The sequence below is a fragment of the Osmerus eperlanus genome, chromosome 9 (genome assembly GCF_963692335.1).
Source record: "Osmerus eperlanus chromosome 9, fOsmEpe2.1, whole genome shotgun sequence".
In the NCBI taxonomy this organism is placed as follows: domain Eukaryota; kingdom Metazoa; phylum Chordata; class Actinopteri; order Osmeriformes; family Osmeridae; genus Osmerus; species Osmerus eperlanus.
Genome location: NC_085026.1, coordinates 17459026 through 17476159, shown reverse-complemented (window position 1 = coordinate 17476159; position 17134 = coordinate 17459026). Strand labels below are relative to the sequence as shown.

Genomic DNA, 17134 nt, shown 5'->3' with positions numbered 1-17134 from the left:
CCTGTACCTGCCTAATATCCCTCAGATCTCCCTGTACCTGCCTAATATCCCTCAGATCTCCCTGTACCTGCCTAATATCCCTCAGATCTCCCTGTACCTGCCTAATATCCCTCAGATCTCCCTGTACCTGCCTAATATCCCTCAGATCTCCCTGTACCTGCCTAATATCCCTCAGATCTCCCTGTACCTGCCTAATATCCCTCAGATCTCCCTGTACCTGCCTAATATCCCTCAGATCTCCCTGTACCTGCCTAATATCCCTCAGATCTCCCTGTACCTGCCTAATATCCCTCAGATCTCCCTGTACCTGCCTAATATCCCTCAGATCTCCCTGTACCTGCCTAATATCCCTCAGATCTCCCTGTACCTGCCTAATATCCCTCAGATCTCCCTGTACCTGCCTAATATCCCTCAGATCTCCCTGTACCTGCCTAATATCCCTCAGATCTCCCTGTACCTGCCTAATATCCCTCAGATCTCCCTGTACCTGCCTAATATCCCTCAGATCTCCCTGTACCTGCCTAATATCCCTCAGATCTCCCTGTACCTGCCTAATATCCCTCAGATCTCCCTGTACCTGCCTAATATCCCTCAGATCTCCCTGTACCTGCCTAATATCCCTCAGATCTCCCTGTACCTGCCTAATATCCCTCAGATCTCCCTGTACCTGCCTAATATCCCTCAGATCTCCCTGTACCTGCCTAATATCCCTCAGATCTCCCTGTACCTGCCTAATATCCCTCAGATCTCCCTGTACCTGCCTAATATCCCTCCTGCCCCCTTCTCAGAATTATCTCCAGGATTAATTACCTGTGGCAGTTTTCTCGTGGACCCCTGGATCCAGTGTGCGTGTGCATGTGTGCACGTGCGTGTCTGTGTGTGCGTGAGTGTGCACGTGCGTGTGTGTGTGTGAGTGTGTGTGCGCGTGCGTGTGAGTGTGTGTGTGCGTGTGCGCGTGCGTGTGTGCGTGAGTGTGCGCGTGTGTGTGCGTGTGCGCGTGCATGTGTGTGTGCGCGCGTGCATGTGTGTGCGTGTGTGTGTGCTGGAGTACACGAGTGTGTGTTCCCTGACATCCTGACAGCCGTATGATGATGCTTCTGTCCCAGTTATGCTGATGAGAGAGGAGGTTACAGAGGAGACACTAACAGTCACATCCATCCAGGCGCTCCTGTAGGGCTGCAGCCTGCTGGAGTTATGGGGGTCAAGCCCAAGATCAGAGAGAATCTGCCTTGGTTGCAGAAAGAGTCCCTAAACAATGTGTTCTCTGTCAGAATGTGAGGAGAACTCTTGAAGGAAGCAGAATCTCTGCTGACGTGAGACGCAGGACCCTTAATTCGACAGCTTCTTTTAACCTAACCCCTCTATCAGCTCTGCTATGGGCCAGAGGAGAAACATGATTATGCCCATCAATAATTCAATTCAAGTGGGGGTGTGTGTGTGTGCGCGTGTGTGAGTGCGGAGGGGGAGGGATGGCCATGTGATGTCTTATTTAAAAGTGTCTGATGTTCTGCTTTCAATCTCCCATGTGACCGTGATGTCACCACGTCTGCAGTCGCACCCACCCGCAACGCAGGACTGTGTGTTTGTGTGGGGGATATTTTTGAGAGAGAGACATAGAGAGACAGAGTGAGAACGAGAGAGAGAGAGAGGGGGTCAGTGTTCACGCGGTCTCTAGGACCAGGGGGAGCAGCAGGGGTACCTGGGATGTGCTTGGCCCAGCCGATGATGACCACCAGCTCTCTGTCTGCCAGGTCACACAGCGTGGTGAGGGCCTTGATGTCGCTCTCGGGCATGGTGGGGTCGGGCATGGCGTAGATCTTCTCTGGCTCGGCCACCAGCAGGTGGGACACGATCTTGGTGACTGGGGAGGGAGGGGTCACGGCAAGGGTCAAAGGTCATTACCAGCATACAGTTGTCCTAATTTGCACATACATTTTTTATCTCTAACTCTCTCAAACATAAAATTCTATAAATAATAATGTTTTTATACATTCAGTATGTTGTTCCTGGAAATACTTTCTCCTCGTATGAGACAGCGTGAGGGCTGTAAAGTCCCTAAAGCCTCATTGTCTGATATCGGTCATCTGCTGAGAGAAGCAGCGTCATTCAGCCATGACGGCAACACTGCCTGGCCTACATAGAGACCGGCTCTCCTGAGAGAACACAGCCCTCTACAGCAGAGACAGTCTGGCTCCAGAATACCAGCGCTAGTCCCGGCCTGGCCTGGCAGTGACAGGCGGGTGGGGGTGACGGGACTCGGCGGAGGGATACGAGGGGGTGACACGGCTGTACTTACGGGGCTTCTTGGCAGGTGGAGGGAGGGTCAGGCCCAGATACGCAGTGTTCTCTGCATCCATCCTCCTCTTGTACTTCTGTCTGCCCCCTCGTACCCGGTCCAGCCGCACTCCTGGGAGAGGGAGCAGGGTTCGTGTTAGCATGATCCGTTCAAACAATCACGTCCTGGAGAGACCTGGGCAGCCCTGTCACAATGACTCAGCGATCACATGACACACATGAGATGTGAGATCTGTGTCTCAGTAGCTACAGTATTATCTGGACAAAGATATGAGCAGTGTTTCAACATCTGCCGTCTAAAACTGAGGTGTGATCGACTGAGATGAGAAAGGGGAGGAAATCTTTTGTTTGCTCTTGGAGAGGCAGAGAATGTGTGTGTCTGTGTTGTGTGGGTGCGTGCGTGCGTGCGCGTGCGTGAGAGTGTGTGTGAGGGTACGCGCGTGTGTGTGAAAGTACGCGTGTGTGTGTGTGAGATAGTGTCATAGGCAGGCCTGGGTTCCCATATGTGCTCCCTGCCTAGCTGGTCTACTGTGACACAGCTGAGCCCAGACCTGTTCTAAACATATGCATATTTAACGCAGGGTCAATGATCTCACAGACTGGCCCTCTAATTATTTAGCTTTTGGGGTGAGGCAGACAGCATACTAATACACAGGCTGCTTATGCAGGCACCAGGACAGTCAGCAGGCTGTGCTCGCCAGCACTGAGAGAGACTACACCAGCAGCACGGCCCTCGGAATACAAAACACACACTCCCTGTGTACAGGTCCAGCCAGTGTCCTCTGGCAGATAGATAGCTAGGTGTAGCTTTCCTATAAAAAGAGCCTTATTTGAGCTCTGTTTCTGAGGCGCTGGAGAGGTCTTATCGCCACGGCAACGCCTACACGACCCAGGTGCTGCACTGATACTGTAAATGTCATCTGGCCTCATCATAACATAAGTTATTTATTATCTCATTATTTGATAAGAATGTTTCCATTGGGATGTCTCTTTCTGTTCCTATTATTTTGGGACGTAGTTAAAAAAATATTTCATCTGCAGTGCTGTGTTTAGTTGATACTACCGCCTGGTGATTTGGTGTAATGGTTATGTGTTTACATTTACATGGTGCATCTCCATATTTTGGTCGTATCGCCACACAGACCCGGACAGCAGCATGAAGAAACAGTTCACACATTCTCAGGGGAGTCATTCTCTTCCAGCTTCTCTTCTATCGGAGGGGAAAAAAAGCTCTTTTGTTTTGTAATTTAACTCTGAAGAGTTGCTGAGAGAAGGGAGGATAGGACTCCCTCAGAGCTGACACACAGCCAGGACACTTCCTGGATGATTTCATCACTAACAGGGCAGCGTGTTGCCACGGCAAACTAGCCTAATATTATTCCCCCCTCTGCCGGCTCTCTCGGAGGGGATGAGTCCGGATGAGTCCGGTGGTGGTGATTAAAGGTCGCTGGACGGACGAGCGCATGGAGAGAGGGAGAGCAGGGATGTGGTGTCACATGCAGCAGGGAGATTCATTTCACAGAAAGGAATGAAATGATACGGATTACGAAAACAGACTTTTTCATTTTCACCCCTCTCTACCTCCGCCGCTGTCCCTGGCTGCCTCACACACACCGCGATAATACCCAGGGTTTTCTTGCAGGATAAGAATTGAGGAGATTTCTCTGTACTTATATAAATTATTTGATTCCCTGGAAACGCAAATCTGATTAGGATTGTCTTTCAATTTCCTGACACTGACAACCCACTAACCTAATTACCCACAATTCCCAATAGAGGCTCATCCTTCCCAGCATGCACTGGGTGATCATCTGATGGCTGCCACATTACAGTAAAAATCACATTTCCTCTCTGGACACGTAGAGGACATGCTTCTTCTGGTCGATCTCGTCTCAGGCTGAAGACATGACGATGGACTCATACTAAGATGGACTCGAATGTCACCTCTTGGGTGCTGGGTTTAAGCTCTGTTCATGCTGCAGGAACGGAAAATTCCTATCGTGGTAATTGTGATGTCACCACATTCTACTGTTTCCTGCCTCTGTCCTCAAGCGCTCAATCACTGTCAGGTGGAGGCAGGCCTGCCTCCTGCCTCACCTTCCCCTCACCCACCTGGCTGGGGAGATGTGTGGCTGTGTGGGCCAGCCCAGCAAAGCCAGCAGCAGGATTCCAAGGTACATGGGTGGCTGTTTTAATTAGAGCAGTCCTGGTCATAATTAACAGATGCTGACAGGAATTAAAGCTTGGCACTAACCTGTCTCATTTACAGGCAGGAGGGTCAGGCACAGACAGGGAGGAGAGAGAGGGAGGGAGGGAGGGGGAGAGAGAGGGAGGAGACAGAGGGAGGGGGAGAGGGAGGGAGGTAGGGAGGGAGGGGGAGAGGGAGGGAGGGAGGAGACAGAGGGAGGGAGGGGGAGAGGGAGGGAGGGAGGGGGAGAGAGGGAGGGAGGGAGGGGGAGAGAGAGGGAGGAGACAGAGGGAGGGGGAGAGAGAGGGAGGAGACAGAGGGAGGGGGAGAGAGAGGGAGGGAGGGGAGAAGAGAGGGAGGGAGAGCAGGGTGTGAAGGAGAACGAGTGGACCTGTTCGTTTACTTGTTTAGTCAGTCTTGTCGTTGAACTCATCTCTTAAAGTTTACCACCTCTCTGATCCTCACACTGCAGAATGTCTTGTTTGTGATCTGTACCTTTACGGGGCTCTACGGGGTTTTAGTGTGTGTGTGAGAATGTGTGTGAGTGTGTGTGTGTGTGAGAGAGAGGAGGATTGCCTCATCCCCAGACAGCTCTGTGGTTAGGTGCACGCTCCGTGGCCGGCTGCAGGGAGGGTGGTGTCGGTAGCGGAGCTCTCGGGTGTCAGTTCTCCAGAGCAGGGTGGTGCGGGAGAGAGGGATCCTGGCCAAGGCGGCTGGCATTCGCGCGTGGATTAGCACAGGGCTCGGGCGGGGGCCGAGGCCAGCTGACCTGGGGCTCCTCTTTCTCTCCAAAAACAATAATAATCCCCCTCAGAGCGCACTCCTACAAAAGGGCCTGTCTTCACTCACTTTGTGTGGCCGGCAGGGGCAGGGGCCCGTATTTTGGGCGTCTCACCTGTTGGGGCCGACTCTCCCTGGGGAAAGTGTCAGGATGCCTGGGATGGTTGGCAGTGCCAAGGGGGGCTTAGGCGGACCCTATTTTAGCTGGGAAAATCAGAAGGCCACATGGCAAGGCATGGTGAACCCTGCCTTTCAAGGCAGCCGACCTGCTAAACCCCCATCAGCACTATTTCAAAGGGCCCCTGTTGCCAGCTTGGCGTGCTTGTGAGCGTGTCGCAGCGTTTTTAATCACGAGTGGTGATGAGCGAGGGCAGCGGAAAAATGGTCACAAGTCAGGCCCCCTCCATTAGGCCCCCCCGCCTGGCCACCGTCCCCCGAGGCCCCTGGAGAGATCCCTGGCCCGGGGAAGCCACATCAGGATGGACACGCTCCCCTCTCACACTGCACACGCTGTTTAAACAAGCCTGACATTTTAAAATGACGCTTCAGTGGAACAACCTGACGGGTTTAATATCGGACTTTCCACATCCACCTCACGGTGTGTCTGCACTGCATCTCTGACACAGTGTGTGTGTGTGTGTTCATTGTTCGCTCGTTGGGTATGCTGTGGTTGGTGTGTCTGCACTGTATGTGCTATAGTGGGAGGAGGGGGGGCTGTGCATGCCTGGCACACAGTAAGAGCTATATACAGGGAGGAGGGAACCTGCTTAACCCTGTGCCTTTGTCCCACACGTGTCTGTGTATGCTGCCTGTCTGCCTCATGCAGGAGCAGGAGGCAGGGAGGAGGCCTCTGAGACTCAGTCCTCTAAAGTCTCTGTTCTCCAGGCGCACGGCTCACCAGGAGAGGGTGGATGTGAATGTTCTGGATCTACTGAGAGACATGGATGGGCCGGGTCTGCCGTTCTCCAGGATTTCCCAGGGTGTTTGTGTGACAGAGAAGAAGAGAGGGAAATAGATATACAGCTGGAGAGAGACATAGAGAGAGAGAGACAGAGAGAGAGAGAGAGAGAGAGAGAGAGAGAGACATAGAGAGACACAGAGAGAGAGAGAGAGAGAGAGAGAGAGAGAGAGAGAGAGAGAGAGAGAGAGAGAGAGAGAGAGAGAGAGAGAGAGAGAGAGAGAGAGAGAGAGAGAGAGAGAGAGAGAGACCGAGAGAGAGAGAGAAGTGGGGAGGGAACAAGGTGCCTCCCCCTGTGTAATCTCTCCTTGTATCTGCTCTTCCTCTCCCTCTAAGCTCTGATCCTCGTCCATTGATCAGAGGAAAAACCTGTAGCCCGTGACATTTGATTCCCCCTATTGATCACTTCCTCTTTTATACAGTCGAGGGAAAGTACAGCGATTCAACACTGGCCTCTGGAAGATCCACTCTAAGACTGCTCATCTTCCAAGATCTCTTACCTTACACCTCTCCCATGTTAGCTTAGCTAAACCACCATCTTACGATAAATCTAAATAAAAGCTAGTTTACAGTCCCTTGTCCCCTGTGCTGAACATGTGACGATCACACACACTTCCTCGTCGTGCTGTCAGCTAGCTGTGTGGTGGATCTAATTCCTCTGGTCCCCCTGGTGTGGGAGGGGACAGTGTTACACCTTGCTGGAGTTGTAAAGTTATAATTAGGAGTTTTTTCCACCGAGAGAGTAGTGACCTTTCTGCAGTAATGAAGTCAGAGAGCAGGCCTCAGTCACATGAGAGAGCCAGGCTCTGGACCCGGACACTAACCACGGTGTTGAGCCTGCGGCCTAATGGAGCTTAGACTGTCCAGAGACAGGCGATGTCTCTCTCCCTCTCTCTCCATCTGTCCATCCTGTATCTCTTTCTCTCCCTCTCTCTTTCCGTCTGTCTCCCTCTGTCTATCTCTCTTCTGTATCTTTCCTTCAATCTCTCTCTCTCCCTCTCTCTCTCTCTCTCTCTCCCTCTCTCTCTCGCTCTGTGTCTCCCTCTCTCTGTCTCCTGTTCCCATTTCCTTACACTACCGTATTCTGAATTTCATGAAGTTCAGAATTGTTTCTCTTCGGTTGTTTCGCTTATTTGATGGTGTTTGAAGATTTCAGAGAGGGGGGGAGGTGTCTGGATCCTCACAGAACATCACCTGACTCTCAGCATCTGCAGCACAGCATTGATGCTGATAGACGCGTTGGTAAAAACAAGGGCTCCTCTCAATCTGAGGAGTCAGGTGGCTGAGCGGTTAGGGAATCGGGTTAGTAATCACAAGGTTGCCGGTTTGATTCCTGGCCGTGAAAAATGAAGTTGTGTCCTTGGGCAAGGCACTTCACCCTACTTGCCTCGGGGGGAATGTCCCTGTACTTACTGTAAGTCGCTCTGGATAAGAGCGTCTGCTAAATGACTAAATGTAAATCTGGGGAGGTTGCATCTACAGGAGCCTTAGAACATGTGTCTCAGTCTAAGAGATTATTCCAACTCCACACTCTCTCTACTATGATCCGGCACTGGTCATTCATTTATGGCCATCGTTACCTATATTGTGGTCTCTTATTCCCCCAAATGATATATTAGCATGAATTTTTCATCAGACAGTAATGTGATTACTCTCTCCCTTTCTGGACCTGTGTCTCTCTCGCTGGCTGAAGTCAGGGGGATTCTGTTACTGTGCTGAGATCCATACAGGCCACTCTGTGGAGAGAGTTGGAGACTTGAAATATAGATGTCTATAGATTCCATTCTCTAGTGAGTAACAGTGGGGGCTGAATATCTACAGCACTTAATGTCGGGGGAGGGGTGGGGGGGCAGAAATAGGTGGATAGAGACAATAATTGAGGGCATTGATAACGTCTTATGGAATAGGATTTCAAGATACCGCAAAATTGTGAAAAAGTAATTGAGCGAGAGCATAAAGATCTCTTGCTAATGTAGTTTTTCTTCCTGTTTGTCCTTGTGTTCCATAAGAGAGAGAGAAGGAGAGAGAGAGAGAGAGAGAGAGAGAGAGAGAGAGAGAGAGAGAGAGAGAGAGAGAGAGAGAGAGAGAGAGAGAGAGAGAGAGAGAGAGAGAGAGAGAGAGAGAGAGAGAGGAGGTGATTGTACCGTATCACATGATCACCACATGACCTGTTTTCAGCAGTTGCTCAGGAAAACTAAATGTGTTTCCTTTTTAAAGGCCCTGAGCTGAGAGATGAGTAACCGTGACATCACTTCCTTCGATCCCCAGCAGCCATCTCTCCTTGGCCCTATGTCTGGTCCTGTGTCTGGTCCTATACAGGCCCCAACCAGGGAGGTAGAGGAGGAGGACAGTCACTAATGCAGGGCAGGACTGGTATGGGGGGGTCCGCGGCCCAGTACAGGGGTCCCACGGGGCCTTGGTGGGTGGGTGTGGATTGGGATGGGGGGGGTGGGTGGTGGCTTCCAGAGAAATCCATTGGCAGCATGTTTAATTGTCACTGAATTCCCAGCTGGCGTGACTTTAAAAAAACATCCACAGGAAGAGAGCTGAGATGTTCGGAAAACATTTAGCGGATCAATATTCCGGGGAGAGCTGTGACCGGCCCGAGTGTGTGCTCAGGGACCCGGGCAAAGCCTTTCCAGTCGGAATACTGTTACTTTTCTATTACTCAGACAGCGGATCGACCTATTCAGCATATTTCTGTCCCCATCTCAACTGCACATTATTTACTGCTGTGTTGGTAGGGGGAAGACAGGGAGGCTGGGGCTGGGGCTGAGGGCTCACCTTCCTTCAGCATCCCCACTTTCAGACACTTCATGAAGCGGCAGGCTTGACACGACTTGCGTCTCCGTTTGGTGATCTCACACTCGTGGTGTGGCGGACAGCTGTACTCGATGTTTCCTGAGGAGGAGAGGAGAGGAGGTTAGCCCTGGCTACAGAGAGACGGCCCCAGAGCGGTTTGTGTCACGAGCAGCACACACACGTCTGGCTCCCCACAGGGCGACGCTGGCCTAATCACATCCTATGGAATCTATTTCAGGGGCGGAGTGGCTGGGGTGAGACATCTGTCCTCCAGCGACAAGGTAACTTCCAGGAGAGAGAGGGAGGGGATGGAGAGAGAGACCAAGGAGAGGAAGGGAATGGAGAGAGAGAGAGACAGAGAGAGGAGAGAGAGAGAGAGAGAGAGAGAGAGAGAGAGAGAGAGAGAGAGAGAGAGAGAGAGAGAGAGAGAGAGAAGGAGAGAGAAGGAGAGGGGGGGGACCTACACAAAGTCCTCCAGGAACCCTTCCACAGTCACACCCTGGCCCCTTGCTAAATTGGCCTCATTAATTTTCTGAGACGAGTCCCCCTCCAGTCTCGTGTGCAGCCTGCCCTTCCCCCAACCTCCCTCCACTCCCCCTCCCCACACTCCTGGGGGCCCAAGCCACCGTCCTCGATAGCAGGGTAGGGAGCTAGGCCCCTGTACACTTTTACATAATGCTCCATCGGATCCAAACCTGTTGTTACCCCTGTTGCCATTGTTGACTATTTACATAACGCACGGGTCTGAGTCCTTATGCATTATTCAGCCCAGCCACTGTAGAGGACTGAGTCCAGGACAGCGCTAGGGAAAAAGAAAGAAAGAAAAAAAAAAACTGTTTCACTGCAACACAATGAAAGAGATGTTTCCGTTGTAGTGTAGCATTAGCGACATAAAGGGCAGGATGTATGGTGCAGATCTCCTTGTGTGTCCCAATACCTGTGTTTTTACTGAGGGCTGTTCAAGGGTTTTCAATAATGGGTTTCTAAATAATAGCTGGTGGTGCTGGTTCTGAATTTAAATCATGGTGTAGCTTGGATTGTAAAGGGACAAAAACATTTTTATTGTTTTCAGCACTGAGATTTTCTCAGACCTTGTTTTCCTTTTTTAGGAAAATAATATTTTCAGTCACATCACTTGCCATGCCATCTATTCTACTGCAGTAGTAGGCTGTGTCAACAAAATATGAACATTTTGAGAATCCCCTATACATATAAAGTACCAACGTGAATATTTGCTCTTTGTATAATACAATCGTAAGGCTAATTAACCAATAGAGCAGTAGGGCCCAGTTCCGCAGACGTGGGTTATACCCCAATTCTAAAGTAAAAAGAAAATTCAATGATCTCCACTGAAACAGGTTTTAGTCCAGGACTAGGTTTAATCCATGTCTGGGAAACTGGGCCTGTGTTGTGCAGCAGGTCAGCCTGCTGGTTGCCCTGCTTGAATGTAGACAAACAAACACATCGGGATTCCATCCTGACTCCCTCAACCAGCTACTGTGCTGACCCTCAATCCCAGGTTGTTATAGGGAGAGAGAGAGAGAGAGAGAGAGAGAGAGAGAGAGAGAGAGAGAGAGAGAGAGAGAGAGAGAGAGAGAGGGGGGGGGGGGGAGAGAGAGAGAGCTGTGTAATATTCCAGTGACTTTCCACCTCTAGAACCCTTTTGACAATTTATGCAATTATGTTAACATTATTGGACAGATCAAGTAGACGGTCCCAAGATATGCTAAATAATGAGAAATTCCTCCTTTATATCTGGGTTAGAAACCGTTATGCTAATTACTCTGATCTCTTTGGGATTGGAGTAAATAAAGGTGTGAAAAAAGGAGTTGATGAGGTCTGATTTTCTCACTCCTGTTGTTTTCTCTGTTGTCACAGCATAACCAGACCATAATAATCCCATCTATTTCCCATCTGTTCAGAAAATGCAATCAGCCTGAAGTCTTCATTGTTACTCTGCTGCTATGAATAGTTTATATAAAACATAAATATATATATTTTACGACTCAATTCTAATTCCTGAAATCCTTTCTGTTTATGGATTTAAACGTGGCAAAATATTTGGAGATGTTGTTCATCATTGTCATTTTGCCTCATTATATCATGATTGCAAAAAGGCAAAATTGGCATGTGGCAGGTGTGTGTGTGTGTGGCCTGTGTGTGTGGCAGGTGTGTGTGTGTGTGTGTGGCAGGTGTGTGTGTGTGGTGCCGGTCTGCCTGCCAGGCCCAGAGCCCCGCTTCAGGACTGACCCTTCTGGTCCCTCAGGACACTGGTGTTTACAGGGGCATTTGAATTCCCTCTTCCCTCCCCTCCCTCCCCTCCCTCCCTCTTCTCAGGGGGGACATGTGCACACAATCCAACTGGAGGCTAACTAACCCAGTTATGCACAGGGAACACACACACACAGAAAGTACAAACACAAATCCCCTGTGCCCACTGGGACATCAAAGCCCCTGCATGTCTCAGGGACAGTCCACTCATCTCCCCCGCTGAGCGGGGGGGTGAGGGGGGGGGAGGGGGGCATGTCTCATGTTGAGGCAGGGACAGTCCACTCATCTCCCCCACTGAGCGGGGGGGTGGGGGGGAGGGGGATTAACGTGTTTCATCTCCTCTCTCACCTCACACTCACGTTGTTATGAAGCTTCATAACAATCACAAAACACAAAGCTGATATTTCTTTTGACAATTCTCACAAGATCTGCGACCATGACAATAAGAACACAAATTTAAAATCGACCATAAAAAATGTTTGTGGTCCGCTTGGGGTCTGTTTGAGAGCCTTAAGGGGACACCAGACAGACATATGAGGGATGCATTCCTAGATTTACAGTGGGTCAAGCGTCTGTAGGGTTAACTCAGCGCCTGGAACCCAGAGCTGGCTCCAGGGGCGTCTCCCGTAACCGAGGTTACCTTATTAAACGGATAACATAAGAACAGAGTGCAGAAGAAGACGAAGGCTTCCTTCGCTGGACACAGGTATGTATTCGTCTCAATTTATTTTATGGCTTTTCAGGACCTGTGCCAGGGCACAGAGGGGAAAGTCAGGTCTTGTAAGTAAATTACAGTAAAATGGCAGGTATTTCTCATCAAAATCTAAACTGACTTTTACAGGCTTACTGTCAAGGTCTATTACTCCATATAAAGAAGAGGGCCATACAGTTCAGTTGGTTTTCAAGCAATTTTACACTTGGGTTCAAAATGGGAAGAAAATAAGGTTCAATAAGAGATGTATGTTTTTGATTGTTGGGGCTTGAGTATTGCTAGGATGGCTGTACGATTAGGGAGCTCTGAGAGCAGGGGGTTCTGGGATGGATGGTGATCTAGGTTGACGGTAATTTGGGCCTCGGCTTGACTAATGTAACTATCTCCAGGTAGGAGTTCAGGGGGCAGTTCACTGGACAAATAGGTGACAGAAGATGGATTTGCCATCCCGCTTTTGTTGTACGGGAAGGGGAATCAGTTCCAGTCCCAACCTCAGGAAGCGGAGGGGAGAAAGGAAGTGGATGAAAAGCTGAACAAAGCTAGCTAGCTCAGACAGACAAACAGAAATACTCTTTAAAATGTTTCCGGGTAGGTAAAGTGTTCTTGCCGCTTCACTGTACCCTGTATTGTTGGATAAATGTGCAACTCAATACGCTTTGCATGTTGCCCTACAGACACAAATAAAGCTCTGTGTCTATCACACAGGATAGGGATACGATGATGCTGATATCAAGGACGGGTCCTAAACTAGCGTCCACATAAAGCGGCTTGTGTTCCCGCTCCGCTCCTCCGGTTTTATCTTCAGGCCCGCGTGACGGACGGATGGAGACACATCCTCTGTTGTGGTCGTTAGCCAACGCTGTCGCACGCATCACCCTCCTCCTCTCTCTCTCTCTCCTCTCCCTCCTCACCCTCCTCCTCTCTCTCTCTCTCCTCTCCCTCCTCCTCTCTCTCTCTCCTCTCCCTCCTCTCCCTCCAAGGGCTCTCCATCCCTCCCATCACCGCCTCAGCCCTGCTTCCCATCCTGCCTGCCATTCTTTCACCCCCCCTTCCCTCCTCCTCCCTCCCCTCCAAAAGTCCCGACGGCGCCCTCCCCCCCCCCCCCCCCCTTCTCCCCCCTTCACCCAGCTGCTGTGGCTGGGACCCCTGTCTGATTATTATGCCATTAAGCCTCTCCTCTCCTCCTCTCCTCCTCTGAAAGAGCAGTCGGGTCCCTCTCCAATCTAAAGAAGTCCTGGGGTTTTTGTCCCCCCCCCTTTCCCTGAAATTACCCGGCGACGCGTGCCTGAGTTTCTAATTGGCCGGCTCGTCCCTGGAGACGGCCCCCACCCTTCCTCCTAATGAAAAGCCTCGTCCTTAATTACACTTTCCAAACGCTGATTGTTATTGACAAAACTCCTGTGGCTCGGACAAACGACGGCAGATTAGCTCCATTACAGGCAGCCCTCCAAGAGGAGAAAAGAGAGGGATTTCAAATTGACAATGCAAAGTAGAGGAAAGGAGCAGAAATAAAAGGAAAAACTTTGTTCCATTTCTCGTTCATCCACCTCTTTCTTAATTGTTCGGGTCGTTGCTCCACTTAAGACATCTCTTTCTTCTCCGATGGCTCTGTTCTGTTTGCTTTGTGCTGCCGTTGGTATTTTTAGCGATGGGACCAAAGCCGAGCTGCAGTACTGGATGTTGCTTGAGAGGATATGTTCATCTTTTGTCAACAGACAGGATTGTGGATGGCAACATCAGTCAACAGGGACGTCTAATGCTTTTGTTTGTCTGCAGAAGGTACACAGACTGAAGCTGACAGAGGATGAGGAGGCTAAATAAACACCTACTAGTAGGCCGTCTGCACTTGACAGAACACAGACAGACAGTTGTTTTTCCTTGTGGCATCTTTTGCAATCACACCCTCAACTTGAACTTAAAAATCAAATTCATAAACTCACGAATTCACAGAATTTTACTGTGGCTATTTAGGAATTCTACTACTTCTACTGCTATACTAATAAAATACTGGTCAAGATTTGACAGTACTTTATTATTTGATCTTATTTGAGTTGGCGTTGTGCATGGTGTCTGTTCCTCCGGCTGCCGGTCAGATCGGGCTGAGCTCTCAGCACGTGCTACAGGATTTCACCGGCTCAGTCATTCCTGCATCCTCTGATGAATGTGGGCCAAACAGAGACACTCTCCACAGGGGGTCTGTCATTACCTCTCTAACAGGAACCTGCGATACATCATGCAGATCTAGTCCCCAGGCACACACACACACGCACACACACACACACTGAGGACGAGAATAATCAACCAAACACTTTGCGCTCCCTCTAGGCATCTGAACAAACAGTACTAGCGCTCCCAACCCAGATCTGACCCCTCTTGATGATGTCACAATCACTGCTCCTTGCCAAGCCTGACCCTGGCTGATGATGTCATCCTGGTCTCTCACTACCAGCCTGCCCCATGTGAAGATGTCCACATGTGGGCATGCGTCTGCCTGCCTGTCACCATCAAGGGCAGCAAGTGATTCTCTCTCACTACAGTCTCCTCCCCCTCCCCACCTCACAATTCCAGTACAATCAATGAAAGCATAACATAAGGTATAGTTATTTTCAAACAATACAGTATAAAAGGTCCATGCAACAAAGCAGTGTGCAGTGACCGTGTGTGTGTGTGTGTGTGTGTGTTTAGGGCAGTGGGAGACTAGGTTAGAGGGTCAGGATGGAGACAGTGTAGATCCTTTGGGGAATGCTGTTGACTGGGGAGAGAGGGGGGAACGCAGTGAGAGTGTTGGTCAACCCCCTAACCCTGAGAGTGTTTACGTGTTTCAGCAGGTTTAGGGGTATCCTCCCTGTTTGGAGTGTGTTTTAGTGTTTGGTCATGGACGTGTGTGTGTGTGTGTGTGTGTGGGGGGGGGGGTTCTCTTGCATGAAGTGTGTTTACGTGTTTGCAGGGGGGGGGCAGAAGGAAGGAGTTACCTTGTATCGTCCTTTTAAAAAAGGCTTTGCAGGCCTCACAGGAGGCCACTCCGTAGTGATACCCCGACGCTATATCTCCACAGACCAGGCACAGCCGCTTGGGGATGGAGTTCAACATGTATTCGCACTTAATGGGCGAGTCCTCCATGATGGAGCTGGAGCAGTCGTCGTACCGCTTGCGGCAGGCGCCTGCCCCCAGTCCGCCGGGTGTGAACATGGGGGGGGAGTCCAGGCCGTTGGAGTGGCTGTTCATGGTGCTGACATAGCCTCCGCTGGCATCCGAGTTGCCGCTGGGGCTGTGGTGGCTGACCGTGTCGATGACTGACGAGGGGCTGGACGGCTCCGTCTTGATGTACGACCCACAGCTGGACGGCAGGTGACGTTCATCAGCAGCCATCCTATTCAGTAACCTGCGGGGGCGGGGAGGTAAGGGGGAGGGGAGAAAGGAGGATGAGGGGAGGGGGAGAGGGAGTGACAACAGGGGAAAAGGGTCATTAGCAGGGAATTTAGACTGACAAGTCACAAGCAGGGATTTTTTTAGATAGACAGATTTCTCTTCATCTGCGTGTCAGACCTTTTCTCCATAGTTTTAATCTTTAACCCTGCATTAAAGGTCTGTGTGTGTGTGTGTGTATGTATGAGTGTGTGTGTGAGTCAGTGTGTGTATGTGTGTGTATGTGTGTGTGTGTGTGTGTATGTGTGTGAGCACCACAGTGTGTCCTAACCCTGCCCGTGAACAAATGAACCAGGAGGGAGGAGCGCCTCATTAGCCTCACAGTCGACCAGCTGCAGAATGTTCTGATGTGTGTCACACACACACACACACACACACAAACACCTTAAATACGTTGGTAAAGCAGAAGTGAGCTGCCAGTGTGTGACACAGAGGATGAGGAGTGTGTTCCCGCTCTCCTCCAGTCAGCAGGCAGGACGACACAGCCTGGCAGGATATTGACTTTCTCCCCGTCTGCCTAATAACGGTATTTGGGACTACATCTTATCTAATGTTGTGCTGTGAGTAAAGTTAAGTGCTGCCTCTGGCTGTGTCGATACCGTGCAGCTTTTAACACTGCAGCATCTCCTCCTTCATACAGATTCAGGCGAGTGTGTCAGCTCCGCCCTCTAACCCAAACAAACAGGGGGGGTCCAGCCGCAGCACAGAGCGGCCCGGCATCAGCCAGGAGACGGTCTCTCCACGGGGGACGCCGCGAGCGAGGCCGACCGAGCACCCGGAGGGGCAGATCACCTCACCGTGTCGGAGAGGTTGTGTAGCCATGGCGACCTGTGAGGGTTAGGGCGAGGTCACACACACACACACACACACACAGGCACCTCTGCATTAGGCTCCAGCAGCGGGGTGAAAGGTCGCCAGTGCCAGCCCACATTACTGAAATTGAGCCTGGCGTGGTTTATGCTAATTCAGACACCAGGGTTACCTGATGAGTGGCAGACAGACAGCCCAGGTTCTGCCGTAGCACATTAGCACCATTAGCATATCGCCAACTAATGGCGATGTTTACATTGTTGACATGTCGGGTTCCTGTCAACACAGCAGGAGAGAGGGAGCTCTCCTCTGGGTCTCTCGGCCACGGACAGCGGTGGGATGGATAACCCAGCAAGCTGGAGAGCAGGGAGGAGGCAGGGAGGACGCAGGGGCCTGTCTGCGTGCCGGACACCCTCCCTCTCTCTCTTACTCTATCTCTCTCTGTGTCTCTCTCTCTCTGGCTGATTTAATTGTAAGGGTGGGTGCCGGCAGGGTTCGGGCCCTGGGGTCAGGGGTCAACCTTATTTTCCTCACCCTGGCTTCCTGGTCCGTGGAGATGGGGGTCAGCGAGTCAAATTAAATCTCATTCCTGGGTTTCCCTCCCTGCTGTCATGTATATTCATCGCTGCTCCAGGTTCCCAACACCTCTGGAAATTCACAAAAAGGTTAACTGCTAAAATAATAAATAATGCCCCCTGTTAAAGCCGTTGACCTTGTGGAATAAGCCCTCTGGCTGAAGAGTCCAGGATTCGTTTTTGTTCAATATAGAGCGTACACAATATAAAACCCAGAACCGCGATTTTACTGGAAACCATGGTCCTCGATTTACAGTATTTTCCACTGTAACTATAAAAACCGGTTAAACAATAACCATAAAAATTATAACCCCACA

The 17134-nt window shown here is 50.6% G+C and overlaps 1 protein-coding gene across 1 annotated transcript in view; it reads right to left on the bottom strand.

Moving 5' to 3' along the window:
- The window catches only part of esrrb (estrogen-related receptor beta), a 47649-nt gene that overhangs the window by 18292 nt on the left and 12223 nt on the right, over nucleotides 1-17134 (bottom strand). Inside the window, exons 3-6 of the mRNA XM_062470003.1 lie at nucleotides 14979-15388; nucleotides 9006-9122; nucleotides 2297-2407; nucleotides 1700-1861 (exon numbers count right to left, since the gene is read on the bottom strand). Coding sequence (XP_062325987.1) covers nucleotides 1700-1861; nucleotides 2297-2407; nucleotides 9006-9122; nucleotides 14979-15388 — 800 coding nt within the window. The remainder of the gene's footprint in view (nucleotides 1-1699; nucleotides 1862-2296; nucleotides 2408-9005; nucleotides 9123-14978; nucleotides 15389-17134) is intronic.